General features: G+C 43.3%; 1 protein-coding gene across 6 annotated transcripts in view; it reads left to right on the forward strand.

Annotated features, from left to right (window-relative positions):
- MAPKAP1 (MAPK associated protein 1) overlaps positions 1-22,235 on the forward strand; it is a 215,513-nt gene that overhangs the window by 100,549 nt on the left and 92,729 nt on the right. For all 6 annotated transcript variants that reach the window (XM_084799625.1, XM_084799623.1, XM_084799628.1 and 3 more), the window contains one exon: positions 11,592-11,768. In XM_084799625.1, coding sequence (XP_084655751.1) covers positions 11,592-11,768 — 177 coding nt within the window. The remainder of the gene's footprint in view (positions 1-11,591; positions 11,769-22,235) is intronic.

A 22,235-nucleotide genomic window follows, 5' to 3' on the forward strand; every position in this document is an offset into this window, starting at 1 on the left:
AGTGGGGTCCTGGGTTCAGTCCTCAGTGCTGCAGGAAGACTGCAGAGGGAGGGATATACCTTGGGTTCAGCCTGGAGGGGAGGGCTGTATTTGGACACCTGGGTATATCTGGATAGCTTGTTGCTCCAGCACCATTTGTGAGATGGTTGCTCTTCTCCATTAAGCTGCCTTTGCTCTGTGCTGAAGATCAGCTGACTGCTTCTGACATGTAAGATCTGCTAAAACATTCCTTCATTTATCTTTCTCTATTAGATTCAAGAATGCAGTAGTGTCTTCTGAGTAACACCCATTTGTAGGAGACAAAGAGAACTCAGTGAGGTTTTTGCACTGTCAGGAACTTGAGATATGTACCAGCTCTGCACGCAGAGCCACATTTACTTTGCTTTATAGATAAGTTAAGGATTTTGAAGGGTAATTTTGACTATTCCTATTTTTTATGCATAGACTTTAGTCTAACATCATAACTCTGTGTATCCTAGAGCACTGGGGGTGGGGGGAGCCTTTCTCCTTCTGTGGCTCCCTAGACTCACCATTGTTTCTCTAGTCTCTTATCTGCTATTGGTGTTTCTCAGGCTGCTGATAGGCGAGCTACTAAAAGCCTGACAAGCTTGCTGTAGTCCTGGGGCAGTGCCTTTGCAGATGACTGCTGTGTCCAGTAGTGGAGGCGCCAGGCTGCAGAGCCACACTGTTCAGAGGAAGTAAAAAGTAAGCGGGAAGAAGGAGACATGTTTGTAACTTCAAATGTTCTGGTAGTCACAGTTTTACAATTACCAAAAGATCAACTTAAATTTCATAATGTATTTATTGTATCCAAAATAATATTTCAGCATGAAGGGGTGAGGATATAGAGGTGTGGCTTGAGTGGGAGCTTGCTTGCCAAGCATGCAGGGAGCCCTGAGTTCCATCTCTGGCACTTTCTGTTAAACAGAGCATGATGGCGCAAGCCTGTGACCCAGCCCTTGTGGGGTAGAAGTGGGAAGGTCGGCAGTTCAGAGTAATTCTTGACAACATGGAGAGTTGTAGGCCAGTTAAACCACGTGGCACCTTGTCTTTAAAAAAAAAAAATCTGTCACCATTAATCTGGTGGTTGTAAATTTTTAATAGCTGGCGTTATTTGCAGTTTAAAGTAGACGCTACTCACACATGCCATTTGAGAAATTCACAGTAGCCTCTTGTAGCTTATAATTGGACATTGCCAAATATACCAAGCTGTGGTCTACCCAAGTGGTGTAGATCACCATCCTGTGGTAGATTTGCTTCGCTATGCTCAATGTCAGCTATCTACAGTCCTTGAGGAGAGTTGATGATTTTGTATAGTCAAGAATTCATCTCATTACACATCCAACATCATCATTTTTCATAGAAAATGTTAGTATCCTCTTTGTCAGAGTGTAGCATAGTAGCTAAAAGTGTAGAACCCAGAGCATTGCCTTGTTTTTAAATCGGTGTTACTGCAGCAGGGTCATCCTGGATGTGTTACTGAGGTTCCAAACAGTACAGTGTTCTTGTATGTAAAATGTGGTGTGCACTATAACAGAGTGTTGTTTAAAAAAAAAAAAGACGAGAAAATCCATGGTGAGTGTGTTTCTGTTACTACTATACACCATTATCATAACAAGCTACACCTGAATCTCTTGCAGTTATTCAGTGTGCACGTTAGTGCTCTCCCTGCAAGTGATTGTGCTGTGTTGTGGTACTCTGGTTCCTCATACATGGACGGCAGTATTGGGCAGGGTAGACTTACTGTCTGCTCTGAGTGCACACCTCTAAGTATTCCTCTTCCCTTTCTAGGTCGCCACTTCCAGTTTATGTTCCTTAAGTCATCTCTAAGGACCATCTGCTTAAATGTATTATTAGCTTAAGCAGCCCTTCCCCATTTGCACTCCTAGCTGCATGTACCATGTGTGTACTATTCTCTAGTCAGGTAGGTCTTTCTGCCTTCTTTCTATATCCTGCTTAATCTCCAGAGCTCTGGGGGTCACCTGTGCATCTCTTCTCACCATTGATAGCCACTGACATTTAAAGGTTTTACCCTCCATTCTTTCAGCAAATATTTCTGGAGTCCTAGGCCCTAGATATAAAGGAAAGATACAATGGAGAACAAGGGAAATGCCATCACTTCACTCAAAAATTTACAGTGTGTTGGGTAGAAGAAATTATCAAGTGTAATAGCACTTTGTATCTGGCTCATTTCACTTATCATTTGTATTCACCCATGCATTTCCCCAGCACTCTTTGAGTGTTTGCTGTGTCTTCAGCATTTTGCTGGTGTGCAAGTGCTGAGTGCAGCTAGACATGGCCTGTCTTTCATGGATCCTACAGTCTCATAAAAGAAGCCGGCAGTAACTTAATTTTTTTCAGATAGTGGAGCTGAGGGCTTTGAAGGACAGGACACCATTCCTGAGGGCCTAGCCTGAAGTCAGGGAGAGAGTCCCTGGAAATGGGCAGCAGAAGCTCTGGGTTGAGAGTGGCCCTGCTGAGCACGGCAGCAGACCCCAGGCAGGGGGAAGCAGCAGGCTGCTGTGACTGTGTGAGCACACAGAAAGGCAGGGAGAAGAGAGTGGATAAGACTAGGAGAAGTAGACAGCTTCTAAGGTGTTTGAGGTAAAACTCCCAGAGTGTGGGGGTGAGTTTGGATAAGGGGAATCAGGGAGAGAAGCAGTATCCAAGATGATGCCCTAGATTTCAGACTCAGTTGCCTTGTGTGCTGTGGTGCCCTGTGTTGAGACAGGGAGCCTTGGAAGAGTGTTGGTTGACTTTCACAGGTGGAGAACAGGCTCAGGGCGGTGGGAGTTCAGTCTTCTGCTTCCTCAGTTGTAGTCCTTTGTATTTGGATGCTGGGGTTCAGAAGAGAGACAGACTGGGAGTGTGAATCTGGTGGACTTGTATGTAGAGATGTTCACTGAAGCCTTGGGTTAGTGACATGAGCAAGGCCTTAAAAGTGGCCAGTGAGGAACTGTGATGAAACAGGGAACCCCAGAAAATAAAGGGGTTCAGAGGTGGGGCAAATGGCTTGAGGTGTAGTGAAGACTAAGCTTACTCAAGGAACATCCAGGAGACCTCTGAAGAGCAGTGCCCAGGTGTGAGCCAGAGTCTTCACAGTGTCTTTATGGGCTAGTGCCCCAGTCCAAAATGCAGTTCACTAAGTGGTATGTAGAGCAGATGGGAGCACATGGGAACATTCAAATCCAAACAAACGGCTCAGCCCTGCCATGTGAGGGAGGCCCTTCTCCAAGTGTCTAATACTCCAAGCTTGCCTGTGATAGACCTTTAAAGACTCACCAGAAACTGCCAAGCTCAACAGTCTCAACCTGGTGAAGTCCTGCCTTATATTTATTATTATTATTTTAGTTTTATAAAATTACTGTTTGAGATAATATAATCCCTCTTCCTTTTTTTCTTCTAAATCATCCCTTATACCACCACCACCCCTTTCCTGCTTGCTCTCTTTCAAATTCATGGCCTCTGTTTGCTTTATTGTTGGTGGTGGTGGTGGTGGTCGTGGTGTGTGCACATGTGTGTGCATGTGCGCATGTGTTAAATACATAAGTACAACATGTTCAGTCCATATATTGTTTTTCAGGGATGACTGTTTCGTATTGGATTACAAATTGGCGTGGTTTTCCCTGGGCAAGACACTCTCGTACTCTCAGCATTCCTTAGGTGCCTGTAGTTCTTTGTGTAGGTTGAGGGTTTGTCTCCTACCCCGTCCACTTTGCCACATACGTTGGCGTTGTTTTCATTTAGCTCATATTTAGGCCGTTATGGAGACTTGATGAGTGTAGCTTCTGACATTCTGACAACCTCACAGCAAAGTTCCTGTTCTTCTGGCTCTTAGAACCTTTTTTCCTCCTCTTCAGCAGTGATCCTTGAGCCTTGGGTGTAGGAGCTTTAGGTGTAGCTGTTGGAACTTGGCTTCCTAACTCTGCATTTTGATTGGGTGTTGTCTCTACTTGTTGGAAAGAAAGGTTTTCTTCATGAGGGGTGAGCACTACACTGATGTGTGATATTAGGACAAATATTCACAAATAGTTAGGGATTATGCTGGCTTAGTAAAGACAGAGGGAACATTTCATTTAAATTGTACATGTATATTTATATAGTAATTTAAGGAGAGGTATTTTTAGGTAGATAGTTAATAGTATGATTCCTTCTGGCTTTTTCAGATATCCTTACTATTATTTTACCCTCTTCCTTCCTTCTGTATTTATCTTTTTTTCCTTTCCTTAGTTAGAACCCCCACCATCTTTCCCCCATTGTAGTTGCTGAGTGGAAGAGAAAGCAAGCCCATGCTTATAGTTTACAGACTGCCAGGGGTGCCCTCCGCTAGGTGACAGTTGATAGGTAAGACAGTGTGTCTCACTGTGTGTTAAAGCACTCTTAGTTTATTGTCTTACTTCTTACAGCAGCTTTGGAAGTCATAAATAATGTTTTTTTACTAGAGAGAAACTAGGGATTAGGAGTTAAGTAATTTCTCAAGTTCCCATCTGTTTTATAAATGGCATAATTGGGGAGTGAGTAGGGTGTAGTCATCAGTCAGGATTTGAACTAGAGCTACTTCTTTCTTTTGCTTTTATTGTTTTGGTTGTGAGCCTTGCCTTTAATGGCTGAGCCATCTCTCCAGGTGTTTCCCTTGCTCTTAACTATTCTGTACAAAGAAATGAAGCTGTTATCCTCCTCCTGTTTGTTTTTATTTTTTCAAGGTATCATTTCTTTATATAATGCGTAACAGCCCTAACTGTCATAGAACTTGCTCTGTAGACCAGGCTGGCCTTGAACTCGCAGAGATCTGCCTACCTCTGTTTCCTGAGTGCTGGGATTAAAGGTGTGCACCACTACTCCTGGCTATAAAGCTCTTATAAGCAGCATCATGAGCAGATGCCATAGCCATAGCCCATAGCAGAGACCCCCGCCTGCCTACCTTCTCTCAAGCATTGCATGCTATCAATGCCATTCCAGAACCTGTGCTGGGCCCTGGGCTACAAATAATCATAGTCTGTGGTTCAGGTTAATGGTTCAGACAGATACCAATTCGTACATGCTCACTTGAGTACCACTGAGACTCTAGGAACAGTGAACATCCAGAGAGTTCTAGGGACATGGGAGGGAATAAGCCTTTCTAGTTCTGTCTAGAGCTCTCTCTGTACTGTGCTGAGGTGGCAGGGAAGCTTGGCCAACAGAAATGAAGCTTGAGCCAAATCCTAGTGACATGGGGAGCTGCAATAGAGGGTGTGGCTAAGCCCGGGGTATGTGCTCTGAAAAGAAAGGCAGGAGATTGGCTTGCAAGGCAGCAGAGCACAGTGGAAGGAAGGTGTTGTAGAAGACAGACTATTTTGCCTTCAAAGGCTTTAGGCAGGAAGGTGACGATACCACATTTCCAGCCAGCAGCCAGCAGGTGTTTTCTCTCTGGAGCTGCTGTCCTGGGGACTTCGAGCCACTCCTGTATGAGGTTGCTGCGCTTTGAACCTTACAGTGATATTTACCAGTTCTTACCATTTTTTTTCCAGCTGGCCTCATAGCAAATCCACACTTCTTCTTTTTAAAAAAAATATTAATTTGTTACATCTCAATTGTTATCCCCATCCTTGTATCCTTCTGTTCTTCCCTCTCTCCCTCCCTCTTTCACCCTATTCCCCTCTCCTAGGTCTGTGACAGAAGGGGACCTCCTCCCCTACCCTATGGTCACAGCCCATCAAGTCTCATGTTGGTAGTCTGCCTATTCTTTCTCTGAGTGCCACCAGGCCTCCCCACCAAGGGGAAGTGGTCAAATACATGGTACCAGAGTTCATGTCAGAGTCAGTCTCTACTCTCCACACAGCTGTGGAGAATGTCCTGTCCATTGGCTTGATCTGAATAGGCGTTCAATGCTTACAGCATGTAATGCCCTTGGTTAGTGCAGTAGTTTGAGCAGACCCACCTGGGCCCAGATCCGCCCATCATGATGTGCTTCTTGTAGGTTTCTAGGATCTTCTGGATCCTTCTATTTCCCTGTTCTCCCATACTTCTCTCACCTAGAGTCCCAATAGGAGGTCTCTGTATCTGTCCCAATCTCCTGGTAAGTGACGACTTTAATGGGACACCTCTTTTGGGCTAGTGTTCAATTACAAGTGAGTATATTCCGTGTGAGTCTTTCTGAGTCTGGGTGTGATCATCTCTAGTTCCCTTACCATTTATTTTATGTGGGTTTTGGAGAAATGGTAACTTTGACAGTCTTAATTTTTTTTCCTCTGACTTCACAGATCAACCTCGGAACTACAGTCGTCTCAGTAACCTCTTACTTTCCCCTTTCTTATGCCCAGCAGTCTCTTAATATTGATTGGCCATCACAGTGACCACCAGGGCCCTGATATTAAGAGTTCTGGACATTTCAGAATAATGTGTAAAAGCAAAACAGAACAGTAAGCATTTGCCTATGGTCATCACACTTCAAAGGATCTTTCCTGCATTTCCAAAGATGCGTGAATTTTTATGAGTATGTAAACTGAGCATACCAGATAAACTCTGGAAAAATCGAGGATGCTTCCTGAATTGCTCCTAAATTTTCACGTATGAATTAAATGCTCTCTATATATAGGCTGCAGGCTTCTGTCACTTCATAAAAGTCACACCAACCTTTAAGCAGAAAATGAGTATTGGTCAACTCAGTGAAATACATTTTCCCAATGGGGGGAAAAAAAAAACTTTACATCAGTTGTTGATACATAAATAAGTGAAACCAAGTTGCTCTATTCACTGAAGCTTTGGTTCCATGTCTGCATCTCTTCTGCCCCAAGGCTCTCTCTGACCACAGGCTCCATTTTATTTCTGTTCAGTGTTGAAGCCCCATGCTCTTACAGTGTGGTTGTCTCTCCTCCGGGGCCTTCCTGTCGTTAAAACTGAGCCTCTCGTTCCCTGGCCTACTTGTTAGTCTTGATTGTCTGTCCTCGGGCACCAGTCACACAGGAATGTAGACTTCCCTGCTTCTGCTCTCTGTTCCTCGCTGGAACCGGAAGATGAAGACTGGTTGAATAAGTCTTGGCAAAATCAGATTTCTTTCTTATGCTGGATACTGTACAATGAATAAAGTAATCTAATCTTTATAAGACCCTTGTGCAGCAGATTGGATTATTTCCTCTGCAATTCCAAAGTTTCATAGTACAGTGAACAGAACCTGTGCCTGGCCTGAGGAAAGTTACCCTAGCATAGTGAGCCACACCTGTGGCTGCAACACTGAGGCCGTAGGCTTTGAAGGACTGGGAGTTCAGGGATTAGAAAGTTAACCTGTCACAAACTTTTCCTCATTCTTATAAGGAAAGAAAAATGAGAGCAGGACATTTGGGAAGTACAGAAGGTAGAAAGAAAAACTCCACATGACAAATGTTTCCATAGCCTTTGAAAACCCTTTGTACAGTTATTTATAGTCTTTGTGAACACAACTCAATTTTTTATGTAATTGCAGTCATTTCTTACTGTTTTTATCCATCACAAAATGGGATGCCAGTACTCATATCTTGATGTGCCCTCCTTTATAAAGCTGAGCATGGTGGCACATGGTTGCAGTGTCAGCACTCGATGGCAGAAGCTGGAGAGTTAGGAGCTTAAGGCTGGCTTTGGCCACATGGAAAGTTTAAGGCCAGCCTGGGTTGAATGAGGCTCTGCCTAAAAGAACAAATTTACTTTCACCTTGACCTCCTTGCCTGCTGCTTCCTCCCTTGTCTAAAGCTGCATTCTCACTGTGTGTAATGCCCGGAGCGCCCCATTTGGTTAGCTGATAGCTATTCCCCTCTTCTGGCTAACACATACCTCATTAATTGTATCTTTTACTTTTGTTCAGCGTGAGTCCATCTACATATTCATGTACTTGTTCATTTAACAAGTGTTTGTTAAGTACTTCTAAGTGACAGCTATTTCACTCTTCAGTAAGCGTGAAGAGGCTAGAAGAGTCCATGCTGTTTGGGCGTGTAGATGTGTAAATAGGAAAAGGAGCTGGGTGGCCATGGATGTGCAGAAATAGTGACCAAGAAAGCCAGAAAGTCGGTGCACTCGGATTCTGTCAGAGAGCAAGTGATTGCAGAGAAATGAAGAAAATCCTTTTTCACACAAGATGGAGTTTAGAGAGATTCAGAGAGATTTGTTTAGTGGTTGAGTTACCACTGAGAGCAGATGTCATTCATTCAGAATGGAGCCGTAGGAGGGGCCCTGTGTGGAAAGTTCCATTGGCAGGGACCAGCGCTGCATCCCCCGTCCCCCCATTTCAAAATGCCACCGATTTCTGCTTTCCTCAGTGAGTTGCTGAACAAAGGTTTCAAGGCCTCAGTGGTCTACAACAGTTCTGCCCATGAGCTGACCACGTGAGCTTTTGTCTCCTGTGTCTCCACTCCCCACTGTAGATGTAAGGAGATTCACATAAATCTCCATGTTCCTAGTGAAAATCAACAACAAAATTAGTGAGTCACAGTTCCTCCTCCTCAGACACCACGTAAGCACCTTGAGAAGCCTTTTGGCAGCATTGGCTTTGGCTTTGTTGGGGTCAAGGGATTCTTGGTGGTTTGGGTTGAGTGTCCGCTATGACATTTACATGCTTTCTTTTGCTCAACAGGACACGTAGCCCCGGTATGCCTCGGTTTCCTAGTGTATAAAATAGAAACAGTGACTGACCTCATTGAGTTGATGTGGAAATTCAGTGGCTGTGTCAAAGCCAGTTTGCCCAGAGTGTGGTACAAAATGCCCAGTGCAAACCGCCAATGGAATTGCCATGTCTTAGGCGTGCTTCATGAGGAGTCCTGAGCAGTTTGACAGGTGAAAAAACAACAGTAGCTTCTGTTGGACAATGGTTTCTTTGTAGAGGCACAGGGAACCAGCAGATCTTTGCTGAATGTTTAGTCTCCATGTCCTCAGATGTTCAGTTGAGGCCTTAGAACCCTGTTTGCTGCTAAACTTTGCTGATGACCTCACTCCTGTTGTATAACACAAGAGGAGTCCTTCTTCGGACCGAGCACTAAACAGGGTAAACACTGTGCAGATGCTTTCGAATGAGTTACTTTATAGTTTGTATTTCAGAATTGGTGAGTTAAACTCTTTGGTTTATTATCAGACATGAGCTTATAGTATTTGTTGGATTTGTTTTTGTGGGGACTCGGGTGCATCCCATGATAATCAAAGTAGGATTCTTTTGATATCAGTCTTGGGCTTTCTGCTTTGATCAATAGGCTTATTATTTGCCCTTGAACTTCTGTGGTGCTGGGGAATCACGTACATTTCTCAGATTGATTTACATGGCAATAAGTAATCTGTACTGTCTATTGCTTGTCCCATCACACCTACCCTGCTCATAAAACCGTAGAGGCACAGTGGCCCCGTTAAACTTAGAGGCCTGCCTGCCTGGAATGAGCTGCTGGTGTCCCAGCTGCCCTGTTGCACCTCTGTGCATCCATAGCTTAAGGACTGACAGAACCCTTCAAGCTGGTTCCCATCTGACCTCACTACAGTCACCTGACGTTTACATTCTACTTGCTTTGTATATGTTAGGCTTTGCGTACGTCACAGAGTCAACCCTGAATTTGGCCACAATGACGTAATTCAAATATTGGATATGGAAATGGAAGGCCAAGGTGAAGATTGTTCTGAATTCACATAGCCCAAGAGCCGAGAATTGAACTCAGGTCTCTCTTAGCTGGTGCTCTCCTGGGCTATTTCCCACCTCTAAAGAGCATCTCTTTCTGCACACACTTGTGGTTGAGTTCACAGCTGGCTGTAAAGATCCAGACGTTTCCACCCCTCAGACAAGAATTTTACGTTTCTTAGCAGCATTGCAAATACATGAAATGTAAAGTGACAAACATGGCCAGATTATTTTCTTGTTATCAATCCATTTAGCAGATTTATAGCTTCCATTAATTTTGATCTATCCTAATTACCTGTTTTATACAGTAAATACTTCTCAGCCCTGACAGACATACTGAGTGTAGATCACCTGAAGTAGGCTCTCTCAGTAAGCAGAGTTAGAGCTAAAGATTGTGAATTAACTGGGAAAATTGCAAATCAGGTAGTCAGCGCAATAATTCATTGTCACATCCAATCAATAAACTTTGTAAATCAACTCATTTAATTCAAAAAATGATCTATATAGATCAAGCAACCAATTAAACAATTAGCATACACTTTGCAATTAATTAATTAAAGCATCAATCATGTAATTAAAATTCCAAATTTGAGCTGCAGAATTTAGAATTCTTTTGCCTTCTGAACTATTAGAGTATGCTTCCGAAGCCAGTTTGCCTAAATGCCAGCAGGTTTGCCATTTCCCAGTCTACCCTGGAGCACTCTGGTGGTTTCAGCATTCATTTATTTACTCACTTACGTATTGTCAGGGTCTCATGTACACCAGGCTAGCTAGCTATGTGGCCAAGGGTAGCCTTGAACTTGTGATTCTTCTGCTACCTTTTGAGTGCTGGGACTACGGGACTACACCTCCACATCTGATTTATGCAGTGCTGGCCATTATGCAGTCCTGGACATTACTGGTGCTTGACAAACACTCTACCAACTGTATCTCAGTCCTTATTTCAGCTTGTAAATGGTGTTGGTGTCCTATAATTATGAACAAATTGCCTTTTTAAAAACTTTAAATTTTTTTTTTTATTTTTTGATTCCTCAAGGTGTTTGTTGATTCTAAAAGGGCAAGACTAGAATCTGAAAGTTCTGGCTAGACATGATAGAGAAACGGAATGTGTCCGGAAGTGGTCAAAAGGACCAGGTGTGAGCTTCAGAAGTCAGACCATTTGCTTTCGTTCAGCTTACGTTCTGTGGTGTTTGGAATCAGATCCTACCTAAAGAGTCAGTTACATGTTAGGGAAAGGAGAACTAGGCTTACCTATGTGTGCATCAATATAAACAAGTCCGTTTATATTCCAATGATTTTAGTTTATGTAGGTACATAGGCTTTTCTGAAAAGAATTTTTTTCCCTAGGCTTTACCAGACTGACAAAGGCACAGAAAAGTACTGAGTATAGTCTAAAGGAAAACAGCTGAGGAAAAAGCAAATTGAATTTGAACCAGTTTTCCCACCATTACTTTCACCTTTGTTTGGGACTACATTCTTTTTTGTTGTTGTTGTTGTTTTGTTTTTGTTTTTTCGAGACAGGGTTTCTCTGCGTAGCCTTGTCTATCTTGGACTCACTTTGTAGACCAGGCTGGCCTTGAACTCACAGCAGTCCTTCTGCCTCTGCCTCCCGAGTGCTGGGATTAAAGGCGTGCGCCACCAACACCCGGCAGGGACTGCATTCTTATATAGGTACAATAGCACATACCCCCACCTCAATAGTATGAGCTTCTTTTAAGGCTGACATTAAATTTCACTTTACATCTTCATGGTTGAATTCTAGGTCTTATCTCTAACAAATATCCAGTAAGTGTTTGAAAAGTGACCCAATGTGAGTACATACGTATATTGCCAAGTGTTTTTTCCTTCTCAGAGAAGCAGGAGTTAGAGGTTCTCAGGGTATCCAGGGCAGAGGGTGGAGCGCAGCAAGGTCCGTGTGCTAGCTGTGCCATACCGTCTGGTCTGTGTCCTTCGCTACAGCACTCACTTGTCTCTATGGTTTTCCTTTCAGTGACAACGTCAGTGCCTACTGCCTGCATATTGCTGAGGATGATGGGGAGGTAGACACAGATTTCCCGCCACTGGACTCCAATGAACCCATTCATAAGTTTGGCTTTAGTACTTTGGCCCTGGTTGAAAAGTACTCCTCTCCTGGCCTGACATCCAAAGAGTCGCTCTTTGTTCGAATGTGAGTACTGCCTGCTATTGTCCTCAGTGTGTCCCCATGCCCCCAGTGTCCTGGCATTGTGCATCTGATCTTGGTTCTGTTATCAGATGAATGACGTGTATTACCTGGAGCATCTGTTCACGTGATCACTTGCAGGACAACTTGGGAACAAGCTCAATGCTGTTTCATGCTTCCGTACCTAGGACATGTGCAGCCTGCTGAGCAGTAGCAGGCTATGAGTTAGATCTGGGAACAGCATGTCTACACATGACCTCTGGGAGCAGTGCTGACTAGAGCCTGGGAAGCAGCATTAGGATTTGTCTCTTTCTAGTCAAGGACACTAAACTAAATGAAAATGTACATTGTGGCCATTTTCCTATTGTGACTTGAAATACTTTTCTCTCCAACTGGTTCAAATTCAATTTGGTTTTTTCCTCAGTTGCCTTCCTTTAGACTATGCTTGGCATTTTCTGTGCCTTTGTCAGTCTGGTAAGGCCTAGGAAAAAATCCTTCTCAGAAAAGCATACATACATATGTACATAAACTAAACATAAACTAAAATTCATTGGAATGTAAACAGATCATTAATCAAATCTATATGTAGTGATACATCTAGCTATATTAATAGCTAACCTATTAAAAGCTTTATTAACAGGTATTTTGTTAATACCTAACAAGACCAAGAGGAGTTCCATCCGTTGTTCATAAAGCCTCTTGGTTAGAGCAGTAATGAGTCTGAATGCTTTTTCAGGAGTCTGCCCCCGTTGTAGCACACAGTGCTGTTAGCTAAGAAGTGTGTTGATGCTCAGCACCAGCCTGGCTCCTCCTGCTGGGATGTGCTGCCTCCACTTACCATCTAAGGAAACACCAAGTTACTGCAGGTGGAGATGAAGATGTGTTTCTGTCCATTTGGGCCCACAGAGCTGCTGAGTCCCAGTAGCTAAGTGTTTCTAACCTAGGCCTCTGCTGTCCCTCTCCCTGCTGTCTCCTGGGATTAATAGTGATCCCTTTGGCACCCCCTGCTGTTTGGAGCCAGCAAATTCATGGTCCTAATGAGGGATTGCCTGGAAGGGCTTTCTCCTGTCCCTTTAAAACAGATCCCTTTGTTTGAGATTTAGGAAAATGGGATTGTGTAGCATGTGATGTATGAGGAACCTGGGTCTTTCTCTCCTTGAGCAAGAACAAACACTGGATGCTAGTGATGAGCTGGGAACAGCCCCTCTAGCTTCCCCAATGGCTGCCTCACCTCTACTCTCAAGTCAGCTTTGATTTATATAACAGCATATTATAAAAATCAACAGCTTTACAAAATACATAATTTTTAAAAAATAATTTAAAAGTTATCCAGTGCTTCTGCCTTCCTAATGAAACTGTGGTGTCCACACATGTGGACCCATGCATATACATGTGAAACCGGAGGCCAGTGCCTTTTTCAGTTGCTTTTCCATGTTAGTTTTTAGAAAAGCCTGGTGCTCACTATTTTGTCTAGATAGGCTGGCCAGAGAGCTCCCAGAATCTGCCGGTCTCCGTCCGTCCCCATCTCCCACCCAGATGTGCGCCATTGTGTCCAGCTCTCATGTGGGTGCTCATGGCTATGCAACAGGCACTTTACCCACTGAGCCATCTCCTTAGCCCATTTCATTATTTGCACACATACATGTTGCATTACATTTGCTTAACACTGTAATAGGACTATTTTAATGCTCTTAATTCTTATAATCTATAGTTACTTTGTATCAGAAATCTCATCTAGACAGAAAAAAAATCTTTTCTCATGAATATTACTACCTAATGAGAACACAGTTGTCAAAAAATCATAAACATGTGGTAATTTCCTAAGTATAAGTGCACAGAGTGTTAGACTGCTCTCCTGTTTGGGTTTTCTTAAATAACAATAGTCTTCTGGACCCCTGTATCCTGTTGGAGCGCTTCTTAGGGGCATTTCCTTTAAGTATTCAGGGTTATCAGTCAAAGAGTAGAAATTTCTGTCTGTGCTGAGAGTTGAACTCACAGCATCATGTATGTGAGGTGAGTGTTCTACCCCTGAACTGTGCACTTCAGCCCAAAATTCCAGCTTCATTATCAAGCAGTCTTCTGGAAGATGTCCCAGGTTAGAAGGAAAGTGTCAGGAAACTGTCTCTTTTCTCAATTGTCTGATGTATAAGTAGAGCCAACTGCTCACTGTGTGTATGTGTTGGGCTCAGCAGCCTCTGGCCTACCTGTCGGGGTCCATAATCTAGGCTGTGAGACCTTTAGTTAGGACTCCCCAGGGACATGTCTTGTCCATGTCAGCAAAGGGAAGAGAGCATAGTTCCCTTTTCTCGTTGCCTTCCTTCCCTCCTCCCACCTTTGTCTCCACCAGCAGGAATGACACTGAGCTGAAGGTTATAGGAACATAGCCTTGAAGTCAGTAGTGAACTAAGGAGCCAACTGTATAAATACCAGCTTCTTTATCAAAATTGCCCTGTTTTTATTATGACCAATATGGAGGTATGAGAACCACGGCTGTGCAGTGTTGCTCCAAGCCTGCTCCATGTCCTGGGGGAAGAGTGAGGGTCAGGTGGATCCCACTCTGAGGGCAAACCTTCAAGCCATTACTCAGAGTGGAAGGATCATAGAGGCCTTGCAGCCAGTCTGCTGCCCAGCCTGACCTTTTCCCTTACTGGTGGGCTTGATTCCGATAGCTTCCATAACTTTTTCTTGCTTAATTAAATGGTAATAAATACTAGCCCCCCTCACAGGTCAGTTGTAGGTATTAGATGTAAAGCTTGGACCTGTGTCTGGAGTGGGTGAACATTACCTTTTGTGCTGGCTGCTGTTACTGTTGTGATTAAAACAACCCTTAGAGAGTGAGAATTTGGTCCTTGGACCCCCAGCATCTGCACAGCCCCCTGGATTGTTCCTGAATTGCTAAGTTTCCACTGCTGCATTTTTCTGCCTCCTTGCAGAGTTTCATGGACTGAAAAGCCTAATGGGAGCAGGTTTCACTGAACATGTGCAGGTGGCGGACATTGAGGCTCTGTAAGACAATCAGATTAGACTTCTTAGGAGTGGACTTCCTTGGAGATAGGCAAGACCATAAGCTCCCCGAAGACTGGAAAGAGACAGAAAAGTATGTTTCTGTGCCCTCAGCACCCAATGGAGGACTTTGTGGAGAAGATATAGGTGAATCCTCAGGTCTTTGGGCTGCCAGGGGACTCATAGTAAGCACTGGATCCCATTTTTCTTATTATTCATGACTCTGTCCCACACTTTGAGTATCAGGAAGCTCCAAGTTGCTTTCTGATCTTAGAGACTCAACCCCATACCCCACAAACACTCCAGAAACCCACCCTTGCCTCCCACTGAGGAAGCACAGGCTTTCAACCTTGGTAAACCTGGGTTCAAGTTTCACTAGCAACTTGCTATGTGAGTTTGAAAACTTTGCTTACCTTAGTTTCTCTCCTATTGAATCTGAACAACAGAAATATTCTTAAACATAAGTAATAAATTCTCATCAACTCAGGCTCATTATTAAAACTTAGTGTTTCTCCAAAATGGTTTTTAATATAGTGCTACTTGAATGCATACAAATATAAAACTTTGGCTATAAAATTCTATAATGTCTTAGCTATAAATTTTTCATTTTTACACAGCTTAAAACATGACATTAAATTCTGGTAAATGATAGCATTAATAAAATATAAATTTAACAATCTTTTTTTAAAAAGATTTATTTATTATTTATACAGTACTCTGCCCACATACCAGAAGAGGGCTCAAATCGCATTATAGATGGTTGTGAGCCACCATGTGGTTGCTGGGAATTGAATTCAGGACCTTTGGAAGAGCAGCCAGTGAGTGCTCTTAACCTCTGAGCCATCTTACCAGCCCCAGATTTAACAATCTTGATACCAATGTTTTGCTAAAAATAAATTGATGTTGGGCTTAGTGAGATTTAAATGTTTACTTGTCAACTTGAGTCTTTTAGATCACTACCAATTCTGGTTCCATGGTCCTCACCCCACTCAGCTGGCTGTCATTGAACAGAAGTTTGATGGAAATGTGGTTGCCATATTATTTTCCTTTTAAGAAATGAACAGTACTTTTAGTTATCAGCACATTATTTTAATTGATTTATAATGTATTCTCCAAATGCAAACTTCTCTACTAGAAAATTTGTATTTGCATTTGTCCCATCATACTTGATAGCATAACTAATTCCTGTTGTGCTTCTTAGGACTTTTCCAGTCACAAAGCTGAAAGTCTTATACCCAGAGCAGAGCTCTCTCCTCTTCTTCCTCCTCCTCCCTTTCCTCTGGTCCCTGCTTCTGAGTGATACCTGGGCACCCATGATCTGACACCAAAGAGCACACATTTTCCAGGCATCAGCTGGCTCTGGTAAAGCACCTTGTGTGCTCTGAGTTCTCACACCATCTTTCTGTTTAGCAAACTTTGCATCTACTTGCAGTGATGAATTTGACCTTTACTGATTCATTAGTGTTGTTAATAGCTCTAGCTGCTAGAACATGCAATGCTGGCAGACCTCTTGTGAAGGCCCGTGTGTCCTACAGTTTCTGTAGCAACACTCCTTTGTAGTGTGAAAGTTGCCATAGACCATACAGAGGTATAGTGGGCATGGCTGGGGTGTGTTTGTCAGCCTCTGGTTCTTTCTAACAGGTGTGTTTCCTTTCACTTCTGTTTGATGAAGGCTAGCTGGGTGGAGTAAGAGGGCCGTGAAACCAGAATTGGTAATGATCTAATCATATGCATATTTACAAAATATAGTGTGTAGAGTGACAGTAAAATATATTTATACATTAATTTTTCTTTTAGTTTATCATGTATAGGTCTCCCTATACATGTATATGATTTTTGTATGTGTATATGGTTTTCATTGAGCTCAGATAAAATGTTTACATTCTTAAGCTCAGCCTACAGATTAGTTGTTGACTCCTGAAAGAAGAGGGTTATGAACCTCAGAAAATGATACTGTGCAGATTAATGCTAAGGGGAAGGGAGAGTTACTTTTAATTTCCTTTCATTTTATCCTGCAAAGATTATGAATTATTAGATTTTATAATTATTTGCATTCCATTTTTTATCATTTTCTGTCCTCATCAGACAGAAGTGAAAAGAAATAAACTTACTGTAGTAAGCCAGAGATTAACAGTAGTAAAAATAGGTTTCATTATTTGAAAAAAGAAAAAAAAAACTTGAGTGAATCCCTTCTGGAAAAGTGTTAGGTGAAGACGAATGTGGAATTGGATATCATCTAATGTCCCTTGTAAGTGAAGCCTGGCCTAGCTGGCCCCCAAACCCCACAGGCCCCAGAAAACCCCAGGACATAGAGCTGCCGTCTGGGGGAGACTGGATTTCTCTACTAATTTGAAAATTAGGAGCTGCTGATGGAAGCAGACTGCTTTCCCAGCCCCCGAATGGATTGATTCCTAAGCTATCTGCTGCTTCTGATTGGTTTCAGGCAGACTGGGTGTGTTGCCTGGGCCTCTTATTCTTAACTACTTTGGAGCTAAGCAGTGAGGATGGGTGGGACAGATCAGGACAGTAGGAAGAGGTAGTGAATAGGAATAACGGAGAGGTTGCTTCTTGAGACAAGTTCTCTTTTATGTAAGGCTGGCCTCGAACTTGGTAAGTAGCCAAAGGAGACTTTGAACTCCTGGTCCATGACATGCCTGGTTTATATAGTGCTAGGGGTCAAACCCAGAGCTGTGTGCCTGCCGAGCAAGTACCCTACTAACTAAAACTGCAGCCCCAGTATGGTTTTTGACTGATGTCAAAAGTCAGATGAAGATCTGACTCTCAAATGGTGCCCAGCATCTGGAGAAGTGCTCCTTGCTAGCAGTGACCAAGCCAAGCCAAGACCCACTGACCCTCTGAGATGTGGTGGGCAAGAAAGGGATCTGCCTTGTCTGTGCTTCTGCCCTCCTCCAGCACAGTGCTCGCTCATCCAGAATGAACTCACAAACGGCAATGGCAAAGCAGACCTTGCTACAGAGTGAGGAGGGAGGGCTCCAGGGCAGCAAGCATCCAGGCTAATAAAACAGACAGATCTCAGGTCAGAGCTATGGCAGTCAGCACTTACTGTACCTTCCTTTGTGCCTTCCTTACAATGTTTAAAACAGTAAGTGGACATAAGATCGCAAGCTAGTGGAGTCGAGATACACTTCTGCTGGGTGGTAGAAGGGGGGAAGCTAGATTACCTTGGACAGCCAATGTGGCCCAGAGGGTTCTCCAAGGCTGTCCAAAGCAAACAGCAAGCAGCTTTTTAAAGAGGCGTGCCCAAGGGGTCACTACTTTTTCTTATGTGAGGACTTTTAAAAGCCTGTAGGTTTTAACCTATCTTTCTGATAGTACCTCCTAAATATACCTCGAAAGAAGGTTTCTTTATCAAAAAGGACATCATTGGCTAGGAGCCTCTGTTGCTCCCGAGTGCATTGGCTTACAGTCTGTAAAATAAAGAAATGGAGAACAGGCCAACAAACACTTTCTGTTTATTTAATTTCTGCCTTTATTCCTTACAAGCAGCTCATTTTTAAAACCTTTAAGCTGAGGGTCAAAGCAAGAGCACAGAGTTTAGGAAGGGGCAGAGCTGAAATGGAACACAAATACAAACAATTGTGTGTTCTGTAATCAGGCCTGGCAATCTGCGTATGAATTACCCAGACCAACTGCATGTTGTTTCTTTCCATTCTGTTGTATTAGCAAACATTTTCATTGTCCAGATTGTCCTTATGTATGAAGATGGAACATATGCAGCCTGTTTAATTTTGTATTTGTAAACCTGACTTGATTTCCTTTTTGGCAAAGGCTATTGTCTGGAGGAAAGGAAAGATTTTTCTTTGTGTCTGTCTAAAGTGACAGAAATACTGGAACAAGTAATAAAGATGGAAAGAATTAATTATATACATCTAAGAATTTAAAGGTCAGACAAACCAAGTATGTGTACTTTTCTCACTGCAGTGTCCATCTGCAGAAAGTGCCAGCATATGTTTTATTCGTACAACAAAAGCACACATTTTAGATAGCTACTAATTTACTTCAATATCCAAAACTTAAGTCAGGTGTCACTGTAGTTACTGTGTCTTGTAAAAGTTTGGGGCCCACATTTCTGAGCTAATGCAGTTTATTTCCTGCTGCACCCCCTTGGCCGTGTTCAGTTCTTGTGTGTCATTTTGGTTTCTTCTGCTCTCTCTCAGCTTACGCTGGAGTCTGTCAGCTGCCGCTGTGTACATGTCAGGCTAGTGACTCGTAATGTTTATTAATACAGTGTCAGTCTTGCTGCTGAAACAACCGTGATGCTTCAGAAGGTTGCAGTGGAACGAAGCATTTGATTTCCAGATCCTGTCTGCACTGCATGGTGAATACATTCTCACATGTTACGCAGTTCACTGACCTGACAGTTATGGAGTCCCGCCTGGGACCCCATTTCAGCAGGACATATTCGAACAGAAACAGTTTGCAAAACTTTACACACTTAAACTCCTGCCAAGGCAAACTGTTAGCCACTTGAGTTTGTTATAAATACCCAGTGGCAGCGGTTGGAAGTAGCCCACGGTGTGTTTTATATTCTGAACAGAGGAGGAATGTCTTTGCGGTTATATAGAGTAGTAAATAATTGAGTTTGATTAGGGAGAGGGACCTCATTATCCCCACCTGTGCCCAGCTGGAAGGGGAGGGTCGAAATGAAGCCATTAGCTGTCTCTCTTACTGGCATCTCAAAGAGCCCAAATACATCTGTGTCTTATTTTCTTTTCTGGCACAATCAGTCGAGCAAGCTAAGCAGGCATGACCAGATTTGGCAAGTCCCAAGGACTCTGGCAAAGATACACAAGGAGAAGGCGGAGGGCAGTCATTTTGGCTTCTCACTGCCCATTAGTCTAGCGAGTTATGTTTTTGGAAAATGTCTGTTTTGAAAAAAAAAAAAAGTACTTTGTCCAATGTCAAACATCACATGCTTGCACAATACACTTTGATCTTTCAAAAAATGTGGTCAGTGCAAAGGGAAACAAACTGTGGCATTCACACTAGCTTCAACTCCCTTTGTGGATAAAGTGATATCCCAAGGACCGACTTTCAAGCAGGCCCACTGCAATCATGGCAAGGCTTGCTCTTGCTCATATATTTTCATTTTCTATCTTGAAGTGCTGGGGAATGAGTACATGGAAGGGGGCCAGAGCAGGTGGCAGCCAGAGGAACGCTGCTCCATTGCTGCTGTGAACTGGTCAGGACCAGAGGACAGAGCACTGCTCTCAGCACCTTATCATAGCTCTGGAAGCTGAGACCATGGTTCATGAAAGGCCCGGAGACCAGGGTATTAGGAAAACTTTTCCACAGGTTGGTCCCTGGTTCCCATCTAGGACATGGAAGTTTCTTCTGTCCCGAGTCCCTCAGCCCCCCACTCTAAGCGAAAGAGTTAAAAACACAGGCTCCCAGGTCTAAGAGATGTACGGTCGATCTGGGGTTAAATTGTGGCTCCTGCAGGACTATATAACTAAATAGCTTAATGTGTATGTCCAGGCAGGTGTCTTAACCTGCCAGTTTCTTGTTATAAAATGGGACCAATAATAATACCTGCCTCTCTGTGGGTAGGGGATTATAGGAACAAGTAAACACTCAGGAATATTGTTCTCCTTATTCCTTACCCTGCTGTCTGGCTGGTTTTTGAGAAAAGCCCTCACTGTGTAGCCCATGTTGGCCTGAAACTTGAAGATGCTTAGCCCCCAAGTACTGAGTGACATGTTTATGCTACCATGCCCGAACATTACATATCACTTTTAATAAAGACCAGTATGCTAAACATTGCTGATTAAGTATTATTTGACAGCTGATATTATAAACATGTTCAAGTCCAAGAATTATTGTCATCCTATTTTGCCTGTGAGGAAATGGAGTCAGTAACTAAATGGTTTACCCAACAAAGGTAAAGCTTGACTTCAAACCAGCGATTGCGTTCTATAGCTCTTACACTCTGCTGTCTTCTGGTATTGTTGCTTCCTCTTGACTGGCAAGGTATGAGCTGAGACATCTCTCCTGAAGGAGCTCCTCTGACTCTTCTCCTGGGTGTGGCTAGTTAGGTATGCTGTGTCCCATATGTCTGAATGGAAAGCAGTCGTTTGTTAGCCTCTTCTTTGGCCTTCTCTCCCACAGGCTGTACATGTGCTAGAGACCATTTTGTTAAGGTCTCAATCCAAAATAGCATGAGTGTGAGTTCTGCCTCAGGAGACTTTGCTGAAGCCTTCCCGCCTTGTTTCTGTTAAAGTGTATTTGTGCTCTGTTAGGATTAAATGCGTTGATACAAATTTGTTTTGTTGTGTTTTGTTTTGTTTTAACAGATTAAAATAGTACTGGTCACATAGTAAATGTTCAATAAAAGTAGTTGCTGCTGTTTCTTTTGTGAATGTTAAATGGTAAACAATGTATATTACACAGATTTTAAAACTCTTTCATTCTCACTGAATTTCCCTGCAATATGACTGGTTTTCTATTGCCTCCTGTCCCCTCTGAAGCTGCTAAGTTATTTTGCTTCTGAGTTTTACTCTGTCAAAAGGAAAGCTTTGAACACTGAGGCCAGAATGCTGACCTTCAGGGAGGTTTTGATGCCTGGATCAAAGCTACTTGCTGACAGTGCTCCAAAATGTGGCCACCAAGCAGCTAATCACAGAGTTAGTGCCTCTGTGCTGCAGTGGATGTAGAGATCCAGTCCGTTCCTCCCAGTGAACAGTCCTTGTAGGAGCCAGAGCAGAGAGGGGCTGTGTGAGGCCTCTTCTTTTGGGGTATGACTTGGATCAAGGCAAACAGAGAGGCAGCCGTAAGAAACACCTCCCATGTTTGGCACTCCTGAGTGCCCACGTGCCTAGTATCCATTGTGTGCTTTATTCTCAGGACAGTTCTGAAGAGAAGTGACTTCATTGCAGGGCTAAAACTGAAATGTTACAGCATTTCACTCTCAGACAGCCTGTGCGCTTTCCTTCCCATATGAACTACTTTCTCCCTTGGCATCCAGCTCCTGCCCTGTTCCTGTATAGAGAGTAAGCTTTTGTGTGAGGACCTATGTCCCTATCTTCCGTGTATCTCCTGTCACCTTGTATTTACCACTTAGAAAAACACTGTCCAGGATGAATGCTCGTGTTAAAATTCTGGGTAAATCTGAAGCAGCCACGTAAGTTTAAAATCCCAGCACTTCAGAGGCTGAAGTAGAAAAGTCTCAAGTGCAGTGCCAGTCTGGGTTTCCCTCTTCCCCCAGAAGCCTCTTTGGTGTGTATGGCTTTTCACAGGCACAGCAGTGAGCTTCCTGAGTGAGTTCTCTTTCTCTAAATGCCCATGCGTTCTCCAGTGGCTAGCAGGTGTTGAATTGACTGACACATTCTTGGCAGCATTTAGTCATCTCTCTGACATGGAGATTCATCTTGGACCTACACAAGAATCCCACAGAGGTGCAGGAGGGCATTGTCTCGGCTTAGTGCTCCCAGAATGCCCTGTCCTGACCCC

This window comes from Acomys minous (genome assembly GCF_964271855.1).
Source record: "Acomys minous genome assembly, chromosome: 10".
In the NCBI taxonomy this organism is placed as follows: domain Eukaryota; kingdom Metazoa; phylum Chordata; class Mammalia; order Rodentia; family Muridae; genus Acomys; species Acomys minous.